This window comes from Phalacrocorax aristotelis, chromosome 8 (assembly GCF_949628215.1).
Source record: "Phalacrocorax aristotelis chromosome 8, bGulAri2.1, whole genome shotgun sequence".
NCBI lineage: Eukaryota > Metazoa > Chordata > Aves > Suliformes > Phalacrocoracidae > Phalacrocorax > Phalacrocorax aristotelis.
In genome coordinates, this window is record NC_134283.1 from 12,695,710 (window position 1) to 12,709,973 (window position 14,264).

The 14,264-nt window shown below is 37.6% G+C and overlaps 1 protein-coding gene across 4 annotated transcripts in view; it reads left to right on the forward strand.

Annotated features, from left to right (window-relative positions):
* The window catches only part of LOC142061001 (neural-cadherin-like), a 62,341-nt gene that overhangs the window by 38,926 nt on the left and 9,151 nt on the right, over nt 1-14,264 (forward strand). For 2 of the 4 annotated variants that reach the window (XM_075101448.1, XM_075101449.1), the window contains exons 17-25: nt 1,878-2,161; nt 2,685-4,296; nt 6,048-6,141; nt 7,245-7,429; nt 7,642-7,871; nt 11,043-11,320; nt 12,168-12,382; nt 13,389-13,516; nt 14,130-14,257. In XM_075101448.1, the coding sequence (XP_074957549.1) occupies nt 1,878-2,161; nt 2,685-4,296; nt 6,048-6,141; nt 7,245-7,429; nt 7,642-7,871; nt 11,043-11,320; nt 12,168-12,382; nt 13,389-13,516; nt 14,130-14,257 (3,154 nt within the window). Of the gene's footprint in view, nt 1-1,877; nt 2,162-2,684; nt 4,297-6,047; nt 6,142-7,244; nt 7,430-7,641; nt 7,872-11,042; nt 11,321-12,167; nt 12,383-13,388; nt 13,517-14,093; nt 14,258-14,264 lie in introns of those variants that run through there. The other 2 variants (XM_075101450.1, XM_075101451.1) reach the window with 2 other exon arrangements.

Sequence of the window (14,264 nt, forward strand, 5' to 3'; positions counted from 1 at the left end):
AACTGTGAGGCATAAGTCACACAACTCTTATTTCGGGAGGCAATGCATTAATATGGGATGATGAGGAAAAATTTCTGTGCCAGCAAATACAAATTTATTATAGATCATATCATTTTCTTACAAATGAGCACCAATAATAATGTCCTGGTTAACTAGAATGAATCAGACTTGATTTCAGTGAGATTCATTTGCTTTCTTTATGGACAGTATGGTTGTATTGATCTTCATTTGATTGGTATGTGTTCTTATATTTGAAACTAGACTTCCTAAATGCATATGATGAGTCTTAGCTGTATTGCTTTATCTACAAATCAGTCAGGAATTCAGTCATAAGTCATGAAAAAATAAGAACATAACCAGTGCTTATAAATGAGAGAGGGAATGGTACAGATTTCAGTCTTCTGGCCATGGTGCAGTACTAATTTGACTTTGCTGTTGTCGTGGTTTAGCCCCAGTCAGCAACTAAGCCCCACGCAGCTGCTCGCTCACTCACTCCCCCCACCCCGGTGGGATGGGGGAGAGAATTGGAAGAGCCATAGTAAGAAAACTTGTGGGTTGAGATACTGACAGTTTAATAATTAAAATAAAACAGTAATAGTAATAATAATATAATGAAAAGGAAAATGACAGAGAGGTGAAACCTCAAGGAGGGGACCAAACAAACAAACAAATGATGCAACTGCTCACCACCTGCCGACTGACCGCTGGTCTCCGAGCCGCGATGGCTGCTACCCCATACCAACTCCCGCCAGTTAACATACTGGGCATGACGTTGTGTGATAAGGAATATCTCTTTGGCCAGTTTGGATTAGCTGTCTTGGCTGTGCCCCCTCCCCTCCTGGCCTCTTGTGCACCTGGCAGAGCATGGGAAGCTGGAAAAGTCCTTGACTAGTACAAGCACTACCCAGCAACAACTAAAACATCAGTGTGTTATCAATGTTATTCTCATACTAAGTCCAAAAAACAGCACTATACCAGCCACGGTGAAGAAAATTAACTCTATCCCAGCGAAAACCAGGACAGCTGTATGGTGAAACCACACTCTTCTTTTTGTTGCATAAGTCCCCAAGGACTGTTTGGTCAGTATATCTGTGAAGTTGCAGGTACGTCCTGGCTGTGTTTGATTCCTCACCCACTCAAGGAAGTTGAGGCAAATGTGGCTAAGTTGTACTGAAGAAGGATTTACCTACTCAGGGAACTTTCAGTTTGTTACTTAAGCTGCCTGTAAATCTACTCTGTAGTGTTGGATCAGAGGACCTGATGTGAGGGATATATGGCACTTCATTTCTGTCCTCTTAATAAAGTCAATGATTAAAGATGTAGCTGTGAAAGAAGGGAAAAGAACAGTAGTGTGAAGTTAGAGCTTGCAGAAAGGCTAAAAGTCTTTATTTGATCTAAAACCATTGGCAAATTGGTACTGCATCTGAAATTTTGAGAAGTTCTGTTAGGATTGTCTCCTCTGCCTTGATAGATAATTATCCATTTGGTTGGTAAAGTCTATGCATAACTAAGACTGCAGAACAGTTCTATGGTCTGAAGTATTTTATGAGAACTCATTCTCACATGCTGAGTGTTAGCATATAAGAATTTGTCATTTTGGTCCTGTAGCCTTGGCTAGTCCTGTTGATCCTTCAGTGAATTCAAGGGATCAAAATTAATACTTCATTGCAGAGATATACTTTATAATTAGACACAAATTACAGTTGGACATCCCAGAACTGAAAATGTTGATAAGAAATCTGACATATCTTCACGTTTTAGAAGAACACAAAATTATAATACCAAAACTCAGCATATGATTTGTACATCATCTTAACATCCCATGTTTTAATATACTTCAAGAAATGTGTGTTTTCTACACTGTTGGTAATTGACAGGAACAAATGCTAAATTACGGTATCAGATCACAGCTGGAAACACGGGAGGAGTACTTGATGTAGAACCAGAAACAGGAGCCATTTTTATTGCCCAACCACTGGATTATGAAGAAACAAAAATGTATGAGATTCACTTGATGGCCTCTGATGGGAAATGGGAAGATTATGCAGTTATCATCATCAATGTCATGAATAAAAATGATGAGACTCCAGTTTTCTCTATCAGTGAATACTATGGAAGTATAATTGAGGAACTGGATGGGTTACCAGTCTTTGTACTTCAGGTAGTGTACGCAGTTTCAGAGATTATAATATTTCAGCGAAAGAGCATGGGTTACTCTGGTACGATTACATTAATAATCAGCACAGATATATTAACAAAATTGAGTTTTACTGAGGTTTTTTGTCAGTGGAAGAAGAGAAGTGGACTTTTGTGGAAAAAGATAATTACAAAGATAGTGTATAGGATAAGCAGGATGGGTCATTTGTGATCCTAAAAAGCAAATCATTAACATTTTAAAGTTGCTATCAGAATAGTATAGTTAAATTACCTCTACAAATATGAAAAAAATATAATTTTGGTATTAGAATATCTACATTGACATTGTTATTGTAGTGTAAAGCGTATTCACCTACTCCAAATTGTCCCTCAGCCATCTCTCATTTGGCATTCATCTGGCATGCACATTCTAACAGCATGTCATATACTTTTGCTTGGACTTCTTTAGACTGTAGCAGGATATAGGATGTAATGCAATCATTGCACGTTTTATAATTTTTATGTCTTTGTTTTCAAAACCTTTGTAGGTTATAGCAAATGATCCTGATAGTAATGTGGATGAAGGAGACTTGAGATACTCATTGCATGGGCATGGTGCAGCTGATATTTTCACAGTAGATGAGAAAACAGGCAGCATTTACTCACACAAGATGCTGGATCGGGAAGAGAGAGCACTGTGGAGATTTGTTGTATTGGCTACTGATGAAGGGGGAGAAGGACTTACAGGATTTGCTGATGTAATTATTAATGTGTGGGATATAAATGACAATGCACCCATGTTCACGTGCATCCATGATCATTGCAACGGGAGTGTCTCTGAAAATTCTCCTGCAGGTGTGTTAGTCATGGGAATGCGTGCGGTTGATCGTGATGATCCAAATGTAGGTCTTAATGCTGCTCTGACGTACAGGATAACAGAGAATGTAAAAAATGAGTTTGGTACTGACATGTTTAATATCAATCCCAATACTGGTGCAATCCATGTAGCAGGAGGAATGCTAGACAGAGAAAGCACTGAAAAGTGTTTTCTTACTGTTGAAGCAAGAGATGGGGGAGGGCTAACAGGAAGTGGCACTGCCACTATTTGGATTGCAGACGTCAATGATCATGTACCTAAATTCACAAAAAAGATGTGGCAGGCAACAGTTCCTGAAAGCAGTGCCATCGACTCAGAAGTTCTGCAAGTGTGTGCTACAGATGCAGATGTTGGGGAAAATGCTGACTTAATATTCAGTATCTTTGGGGGAGACCCAGATCAGAAGTTTTATATTGAGAATGACGAAGAATGGCAGTGTGCCACTATTAGACTGAAAAAAGCCCTGGATTTTGAGAATGCACGTGAAAGGCAGTTTAATCTTACCATTACAGTAGAAGATCTTGATTTTTCTAGTATTGCAGTGTGCCTGATTGAAGTTGAAGACTCCAACGACCACAGCCCAGTTTTTCTTTCTCAGTTTATTCAGACAAGCCCTTTCTTTGAAAACATGTCTGTAGGTACTACAGTAGTGACAGTGAAAGCAACAGACAAGGATTCTGGTTTGAATGGGAACATCATATATTCTATAAAGTCAGATTCAGATCCTATGAGGCAGTTTGCAGTTGACCAGTATGGTCATGTGGTTGTGGCAAGTACGCTAGATCGTGAAGTCATGCAAAAATATGGGTTAGTTGTACAAGCTTCAGATCAAGGGACACCTGCCTGCACTGGAAGCGTTACAGTTTTGATAAACTTGCTTGATGTTAATGACAACGGACCAAGGTTTGAGGCGCCATACATGCCTGTAGTTTGGGAAAACATGAGGCCTGAAATAGTGTATATGAACCATACATCAAAACTGCTTAATGCATTTGATCCAGACACTGAAGAAAATGGGCCACCCTTTACGTTTTCATTGCCACCAGATTATCAGAATTCTTCGGATTTTTCTCTTACTGACAACAGAAATAACACAGCAACTGTAACTGCTTTGAGGTCCTTTGACAGAGAAAAGCAGAAGGTGTTTCATCTGCCAATAGTTATAATGGATAGTGGGATGCCAGCTATGAGCTCTACAAACACCCTAACTATAACAATTGGTGATGAAAATGATAACTGCCATGAATCTGGCCATAAGGAAGTCTATGTGTACAGCTACAAAGGTAAGTGCTATCTGGATATTATATCAGATTCATGAATATAGCACAGTTTTACACATAATTTCTGTCTCGCAGTTCTTAATTTTTTTAAAGTGGTTTACATATTTTGAAACTGAAGGTCCAATTCTAAACTACTAAATGCAGTGGAACAAGTAAAGTATATTTGCAAAGCTCAGACCCTAGTGTGTAACAGATCATCTACCAAAAAACTATTAGCTGCGAACAAGTATATATTGCACTTGCAGAAAAAGCAGTATTTTTATAAACCAATAAAACCTATTTTCCATTGACTTTTTCTCAACTGTACAGAGGAAAAGTCTTTTTGTGTGCACACATGGTTCAGAAAGTATCTGATACCGAGATGAGAATGGCAGAACTGAATCAGCTTAGAAACAGAGGTTAATAAATGAACCCTACCCAGAAATTGTAGACCAGTCCCACCTCTGCTGTGACAACCACTGGGTGGCTGAGCAGGATAAAAATCTTGAGGAGGGAGGTTTTCTGCTGGCAAGAAAGGATCTGAGGGAAAGCTGCATCAATGCTTTTTCTTAGGAAAAGAATAATCTTCGGGGTGCAATAAGTGTCTGCTTCCTAGAATATGTAGTCTTTGAACTGGAAAAAAAAAGGATGCTGTTCTGGATGTGTTAGAGTGGTGCACAGTACCTAATACGAGAAGTACTACCAGGAGAGCTGCTCCGTGATAGCAGCCACAGTACTATGAGGTTTAACATTGTAGTGGGAAAGAACATAGCAAATGGATTTATTAAGTGAATGCTTTTTGTTTTCTCATCAGAGTGGTTTAGCAGAGGATGAACAGTTTAATAATATTCTCCAAAGTTTGTCTTGAACTTCTATTACTGTGTGTTTTCCTGAAATTACCTCTAAAACTTGACCTTAAACTAGTCCTGGTGGCCCTTATTAAGCATGGTTTATAACACCTTTCCCCAAATATTCCATTCCAGATAGACTTGGCTATATCTCAGTTATTGTTGCAATGGTAGAATTTCTGGTAAATATTAGAGAAGATTAATCTATGGAAGGTATTTTTGCTGGATTCAGTATGCCTAAGTTAGAAACAGATGTGACCAGATCCTACTATAGAAATGAGAGACTGAAGTTTCTAGGGTGGATTGGCTCCAGATTTGACCCATAAAAACTTTCCGTGTTGCTGGATCTTGGCTGTGGAATTCAAAGGTCTCCTTCCCTGGAGTTGCTCCTTCTGCTATTTTAGAACAGCTGCTTTGGATGTTCCACTTTTGTGACAGCCCACAGAGGCATGAAAAAAGGGCCAAGAACTGGCACAGCTTGGTGGCTTCTTGCCCATTTCCTTTCCTCAGTCATGTCCTTCTCTCCCAGTTGCACCTCACAAGATGCTCTCTGTCTTTTGCTGGATTCCACTGGTGTGCTGTTTGAAATAGTAGAGTAGCAATGACGTGTTTGAGGATTAACTCCTGATGTAGTGATTCTTTTGTCTGTGAATTTTATATAGAGTTATCTTTATGTATTATTCTATTGTTGTTTTGTGGTGTTTTCAGCTTTTCTTCTTTCATGTGACACCCTTAGTGTACTTACCTTTCCAAAATTGGCAGAAATCATATGACAGACTATGCATTATTTTAAGAATCTTGGACCATAACCATCACCAAATTGAGCAGGAATCTGAAAATAATAAATGCAGTAATGAATGTGGCAGAAAATAAAGTACACTGAAAAGCAAAAATTAAATGCAGATTTATTATAATTTATCTCAACAGGAAAGTGGTCAACAACAGTGCTTGGGGAAGTGTTTGCACCAGATCAAGATGACTGGGACAATAAAACATTTCTCTCTGAAGGAAAACTGCTCAAGTGAGGATTGTATTTGTGTCAAAATGAGTAATATTTATGCTTCTGTAATTATTTTTCTCTCCATGCAGTTCTCTGTGCTCAGGATGTGCATAAAGCCAGGGTTATTGAGTGTATTAAGCAATGTACCTTCTGAATGCTCTTTTTCTTTTTCACCTGGGTAACTGTGTATTAAGAAATTAATACATGAAATATTTTTTCCAAGAGAATGCAGGATCACACCATGATGCTGATTTTTAGTGAGATGTCATCATTAATTTTTTTAAAAATGTGCATTCTTTGAGATCTAATGTAAAAATAGGCAAAGCTTTTAATAATTGCCCTCAAATGTTAGAGTTGATGGAATACAAATCCTAAATTTAAAAGGGCAGAATGGATTAATTTCATCAAAGATGGAAGGGAAATTGGTGGTCTCCATTGATGGCTAAATATACAATTGTGTGTGAAAACCATAACTCTTGGATTAGTGGAGCTCCTTCTGTTAATTGAAATGTTGAATTGGATCCTTAATTCCTACTTATACATTATTTGTTCATATCATAAAGTGAGATGGCATATAGCAGAATTGTGTGCTGTTCAAAATAGAGAAAATGGATGTGAAAACAAATGTGAATTTTTGTCTTTGGTGTGAATAAGTGTTTAAAAGCTTTATGTAGCCTAAAATTAAAGACTGACTTTCCATCCGTCAGCAGCCCCTGGGCCTTTTTCCATATGAAGAGGTTACTGTTCCATAATGATGGTTATGGAACTGATTACTGTCTCTTTGAGGTGGCAAATGAAGATGATAGCAGAGATTTCATACAGACTTTATCCTGTTCCAGATAGATAAATGAGCATCTGGAGCATGGTTCAACTACACACTGCTTTTATTCAGGATCTGGAAAGTCTGGGGATTTGGGAGTGGCAGAAACATCTTTTTACAGGCTCTGCAGATTGTAATTTCTGAATTAAGGTGTTTCTGGTGCTTTTCTGAGGTTGGTTGCTAATTCCCGTAAGTTTTGATCCTATAACCTTCATAGTAACATTTAAGACCTTCTGAATTACGTTGATGAATAAATAAAGCTCTCAATTTTGATTAAAGTTTCCTAATTGAAGGTTTTGTCTAGGTCTTTCAGATTAAATCAGAGGACTGGTTCTTTGGTGATGGTGGATAACACTCCTCAAGGAATATACAACTTAAAAGTTAGAGTTTCTGATGGAGTTTGTCCTGATGTTATATCTACAGTACAAATCCGTGTCAAAGAGCTGGAAAATGAAGCCATGCAAAACTCAGCCACTGTGCGTCTGTCGGGTTAGTTTTATTTGCTGGTGAGAGTTTAGATCAGCTACTTTTATAACTGAATGATTATGTGATGTAGGTATTATTATATCAATACTTGACTGACTTATCACTGTAGGTCACTTTCTGGTATGTTTCCATATTGTTAAATAAGAAATAAATTGAGAAATGAACCTGTGTCTCCTAGTATTTCATGTTTATCTATTTTTGAATCCCAAACTCAGGTGTCACAGCAGAGGAGTTCATAAGGAGAGATGAACACGGCAAAACAAGACATGAGAAGTTCAAGGAATTGCTAGCAAAAATGTTACCTGCTAAGCTTAGTGATATCATTGTCTTCAGTGTGATGAACACTGATGGAAAACAGACAGATGTAAGATTTGCAGTCCGTGGTGGCTCAGTGTATTACAGACCTGAGAAGCTGCATGCTGAGATGGCAGCATTTAAAAATGAGGTATGTTCTCTCAGGTTATCATGTATCTATGTAATTCACCCAAATACTGAGTTTGCAAGGCATATATCCCAGACCTTAGTGGAAGAATATGCTAGATCTACAGATAATGTTTTTTGCTTCACTCAGGATAAAAACACTGTCAAGCAAGCGCTTAATTCAAGCTTTGCCCTTATTCTTAGTCCGCACATGTAGTGATCATATGGTTGTGCTAACTTTTGATTCAAAAAATAGAACCACTTTTTAGTTGCAGAAAGATGGGTTCTCCATTCCCATGGTGGTACAATTAACTGTATTTTCTCCAGTCACTGTTTCACTGTGTAATCTTTCAGACTCTTGAACATGAAATCAGAGGAATCTCTAGAAGCCAAAGTGGTACTGTAGTACAGAGAATGTCTTGCAAGCGACAGCTTTTTCAATGTTCCAGGTGCTGATGGAAATACCTAAATCATCAGCTTATGATCAGACACTTACAGTAGAGGCTTGATGCCACCCAGACAGAAATTCTGCTGTACAAAGAGATGACCGTCCATAGAAAAAATCCTGCTGGAAGGAATATGTAGGTTAGAACAGTTAAAATAGATAAGTGAGATGAAGACAACCAATTTTCTGATTGCATTTAACTCACCAAAGGACAACTTTAAATACAAAGTGACATGCCCCGCCAACTTTTTTTAACTGTTATAAGGAGAAAATAGTTTTTGAATGTGAGATGTTTTCTTCTACTTCCTGACACTCCCTAACTGTCCTACTCCCTTACCAGATCCTGCGTGCCCTCTAACTCAGTTACCCCGACAGTCTGTCTTAGCCCTGCTTTTATTTTCTGTGGTCCTCCAGATTTTGGTTTTGCCAAAGTCCTGCTGATGTTGCTGAATAGACACTAAAGCTGCTGCCTTGCACAAAGGCTAGATGCCACTGCTTGGCTTGTAACTTGCCCTGGACAAGGCAGCACTTTCTGACATGTCATTTGAGGCTGTGGGGGCATATTTGAGCTTAATATGCGGTACATCTTACAGAGGGCTATTTCCTGAAGAGAAAACAGCACTTTCCATTTCTGTGAATATGGTAGGGTCTGCCTGATTCTGGGAACCAAGCAGGTATATTTTAACTTACCACCTGCCTATATCTTACTGTATCTTAAATAGTTGTGTGGCTTATGAGACACTTCAGAGTGACCAAGCGGGAAATACCAGGCACAGATAGTATTAATGAAGCATAACGACTACTTCTTTTGCATATTTATTGAATTACTGCAACAATAATATAGCAAATTGTGTAGATTTCAAATATTCTATGCCATAATATATGGCAGATGAATTCATCAAAGTGGAAGCAAGGGGATTGCTTCACATATTTTTATGAAAAAATATGTATTAATTATATATCACTTTTCAATATTTAATGAATAGCTCTAGTGAGTAATCACCAACAGCTTACAGAAAACTAATCATAGCTAGAGAATTTCTCCAGTAGTTTTTGTACATGTTTAACTATAAATATAGAAAATAAGTAATTAGTACTGGAATTATTCATTGAATTGCTAAATAAATATGTTTGCATTACCTCCTTGGGATATAGCTTTACAACAACTATTTTTATTTAGCAGAAAGATAATCCATCATAATACTGTAAAGGAGCCAAGGTTGTTTATATACGCTATGTTTTTCTGTAACAGTATTACATAGCTGTCTGAATGTGCCTTAGACTCTCCGCTAATGGTGATAGATGTGAGCAGCAGCCACGAAACTGCATCGACAGGATGCGTCATGCTATTACACAGTATATTTTATGCCTTTGGGGACATGTTTTTCAATACATGTTATGATGTTTGAGGATATACTGGCAATTGATTATAAAGGTCAAAGTTCTTACAGTGGTGAACTGAGATGACTGCACAAGTTTAAAAAAAAAATAGAAGTGCTTTAGTATTTATGTATTTGTTTTGGTCTTTTCAAAGCTTATTTTTAAAATATTTGTCATACATTTTATAATTTGAAAAAAATTCTATTAAATATATAAATAAGAGTCTAAGCCTGATTTCATGTTGTTAATTTTACATTTGTATACCTCAGTGTATACCACTGTGAGAGTAGTGAGGTCTCTTGTATTCAGGTTTGGGCACTAAATACACATCATTTTAATGTATTTGAATCACCAAATACAAATCAAATTCTGAAGCTTTATAGGCAGCTGTGCAAACTCCCGAAACAAGTAGGAAGAAGTAATCTGTTGTGCCAGGGAAGAAACTTACTGATAACTTAGTCCAGTGCATAGGCTACTGGCTGAAGTACAGAAGGTCTGAAATAATGGCAGCCTTGTTACTGTCCTCAGGCTTATTGTGAACAGCTTGCTTCCCGTTGTGCTTCCTGCTAGTTATCTTTGGCCTGTTCAGATTAGAAGTTGCAAACTGCAGAGACACTATTGCTATGCTACAAGACCTATATATACAGTGAGGCTCTTCACTGTATTTGGGCTTTCAGGTGCAACCTCATTTGGTGACAAAAACAATGAACTAGCAAAGGTTGATGTAGAATAGAATACAGCATCCAGTATGCTGAATTGACTGCATTTTGTTCCAGACAGTTTGACATTAAATGTAAGTTTATGGGGCGTGAATCAGTAGACTGAATCCTAATTGCTGCACAGTGGTCTTGTCAGGCCACCGCCTGTGGATGTTATTGTTGAATGCAGCTCAGCTCTGTGTTTTTCTATGTCTGTATCCTTATGTGTGAGAGAATGTAAGGAATAATGTCTGGGTATAACTCTTGAAGAATTATTTTTATCCTGGCTTGAGCTAATACATTCCTGTTGCTATCAGGGTGCAGAGAAGTGTGACGTAGATGACACAGCTCAGAAGGTGGAGTATCACTGCGCTCAGAGCTTTGGTCCTCGGAAATAACGTTAGTAGGCCAGTACAGATTTAACATGTTCACAGTCAATCATGCCAATGGCTAAGTTTTCAGGAAATACTGCTACTGCAAATTGTTTAAAACATTTCCTGTATTTGTCAAATAATTTTGCTTGCCTGTATAGTCAGGGATGTTACTAATTAATACTCAAGAAACAGAAGCATTCCATTAAGTCTATGAGGGTTTAGATTTTTCAGAAATTAAGGAGTAAGCAAGCATTAATTAGGAAGAGACTGGTGATGTGTTAAACTGTATTTTCTTTTAGATCCAGTCAGCTTTACAACTGAACATTTCACAGATCGATATAGATGAATGTGGGAGTGCAAACTGTAGTGAGGGCAATGGTTGTACAAACTACCTCGGTGTGAGTGACAGCCCAACAGTGATGGATACTGGAAGCGTGTCGTTTGTCTCAGTAACAACCACCATCAATGTGGTCTGCACCTGTTCAGCTAGGGACAGAGTTCATCAGTCGTGTTCCTCCTACCCTCGAAGCCCTTGTCTCAATGGTGGGATGTGTATTGACACTTTGAATGGTTACAGGTGAGAAAACTTGTATTGCATATTCTCTTACTTTTTTTTCTTCTATTTTTAAAGTGTCTAGTGGAGCTTACAAGGTACAGGGCTAAAAAAATCATAAATGTACTTCTGACTGAAGGAGACACAAAAAACCCCCACAAGTGCACCGGAGTGTAAATCTAATGACCACAGAGTCTTTACTAACGGCCCAGTAATGGTGCTGTAGTCCAGAAAGTGGTGGAAATAGTGTGTGAATAAGAAAGAAAACCCTGGGGGAAAACCAGTGGTATAATTAACACATGTCATTTTTAAAGAGCACCTAATTTAGTATGAAGGAACAGGAAGTGTGCTCTGTTTTTTTTTTTTTTTTTTTTTATTTTTTTCTTTTCCAGAATAGTGATAATAAAGGTGATTATCAGTGGTAGCAGCAGGGATGTAGGGGGACTGAAATGTAGTTTAAACAATGGGTGATGAAGAGTTTCGGAAACATTAGGAAGAAAACCTAAACTGGCATGGACCAGTATTCCTTTAGTGAAATTATGCTCGTTTATTCTAGCTAGGAATTAACTTCCCTGAGTTTTCTCTGTAGTAAATTGGCCAATTGATGTTCGGTGTTCTGTGTTACTTGTCATTGTTCTCAAAAATATGGCCTCAAAAATACCTCTTTTTTTTGATAGAGTAGTGGATAAATGTGCTTTGTATTCTTAAAGTGTATTAGTAATTGCCAAGCACCCCTAAGATTCTGCTAAAATCTTTGTTTCACTGCTATTTTTTTACTGTGACTTAAGTGCTACATTTGTTGCATGTAAAACAAAAAAAAAAGTTGAACGTTAGGGAATTTTGACTATTCTTTGTATTTGTGCTCTTTCAGATGTCTTTGTCCTGCTTCATTTCATGGACCAGAATGCCAGCAGACTAAGCATAGTTTCCATGGAAATGGTTACGCTTGGTTTCGTCCCATCAGGCCTTGTTTTGAAATCTCACTCTCTCTAGAGTTTATTACTGTCGTTCCAGATGGACTTTTACTATACAGTGGTCCTTTATCAAATCCAGAACCTGGGAATACAGAAAACTTCATTGCAATAGGTACTTCTGCAAAAGTGTGTGGAAAAATTAAATGTCTCTTGGGAATGGGTTGCCTGTGAATAGTGACGTAGTTAGAGTATGAATTCTGTCTTTCCATCTTATGAGAAAATTTATTTTCTGGTTTGAAAATATTTTGAAACATTTCCCAATAGGTTGTCTTTGATGTGTATTTTTGTAGCCTGCGCCTACGGCTTTAGGTCCATCTCAGAGTTGTGGAGATCAAGGGGAAAGCAAAATAGACTCATTGAGATATATATTTAAAAAATCCCCCTAGGAAAACTGTAGTGCTATAAAGGAATTTAGGTACTTTGAATATAGGTATTACGTGATTAATACAGTCTTAGTTGCATGTCATTCTTATCTAGTTTGGTGAGAAAAGAAATCCACTTAAACTGCTTTCAGTCTTGGGGCATTTTTGCACTTTTTTTTTAAACAGGCAATGATTTGATGGAGGAATCCAGCCCCAGTGTGGCACTGTAGGAAAATTTATACACAAGTAGAACTCACTGCTTTATGTTGACACACATTTAAAAGGTTACTACTGCTTATTTTTTGAGAATTGATATACAAGATGCACAATATGTTTGGTATTTTATATTTTCCTAATTAGTTGAAAGATAAAGTTCTTGGATGTTGTTAATCATTATCCTCTTTTTTGCTTTGTTTTTGCAGTTACTTGTAAATTTGAGTAGAAGATGGGAGGGAGTAAAACCTGTATGTGTTAATTGTTCTAGAGCATTATAAAATTGCAGATTGCTTATCAGGAATTAGTTCCAGTGTTTTGACAAAGAAGTGGCACAATCTGAAGTGTAAAAATAAATACTATATTCAATTATTATTTATGTATAATAGAAGTCACAGAATGTAACTCTAGTTATTTCTATAGTGAACCCCACTTTGTGTGACCAGCAATAAACATTAAATCAGTACATTCACTAACTGCTAAAATATCCAAAATGGAAAGATTCTTGTGGCTCAATTTAGTTTCTTTTTCATGTTGTATCAGAACTCTCCAGTGGTATTCCTGTGCTGAAGATGAGCCATGGCTCAGGTTTTGTCATGCTGCAGTTTCCAAGTCACCTGAACGTAGCAGACGAAAAATGGCACCAACTAGAAGTCAGAACCAATGGTCAGGTCAGTTATTTGACTTCCCCCCCCCCACCACATCAGGATATTTGTATTTCCAATAACGTTTGCCTATGCAGAAACAGGAAGGTAGGAAAAACAGACTGGGTGATTACATGTATTGTTCTAACTGTGCATGTAGATTTGACGAATGATACAAATTTTGGTAAGGCAGTGTTGTCAGTTCCAAATATATCTATGTTGTAATCCATATTCCAGGATCAGAAGAATCTTTTTTTCCTATTTTTTAAGCTCTGCAACACGTGTGGGATGTGCATAAAGGCTTAGCTGTAATTTGCACATTCAGTGTACACATTTGGACGCTGAAATCCATTACGTATGCACAAAAAGCAGATAATTATTTATTTGCAAGTGCAGTTACAGTTTTTGTGAAAATAGTTGGACTACTCAGAAGCATAAATTAAATGCAGTGAAGTGCCTTTTTTATTTCAATGATTCTGTTTTGAGTTTACTGCTTATTGCAAGATGGAAAATGGAGCAGGAAAAAATCCAGCCCTTTTTGCTTGATGATATGCAAAAATAAAAAGGTGAAAATTCGATACAACTTCTTTATTGAATTTTACAGAAATGCTTAATTCAGCAATCCTGTGCTTTGATGTAGGAGGTTCGATTCACTTTGGATCATTGCAGTGCAGCCGTTGTTTCCGAGATAGAAGGAGTAGGCAAATGGCTGTCCACTGAAGATCGTACAAATTGTGAAGTCTTTGGGTCTGTTCCACGAAGAGCAAGGTACGTT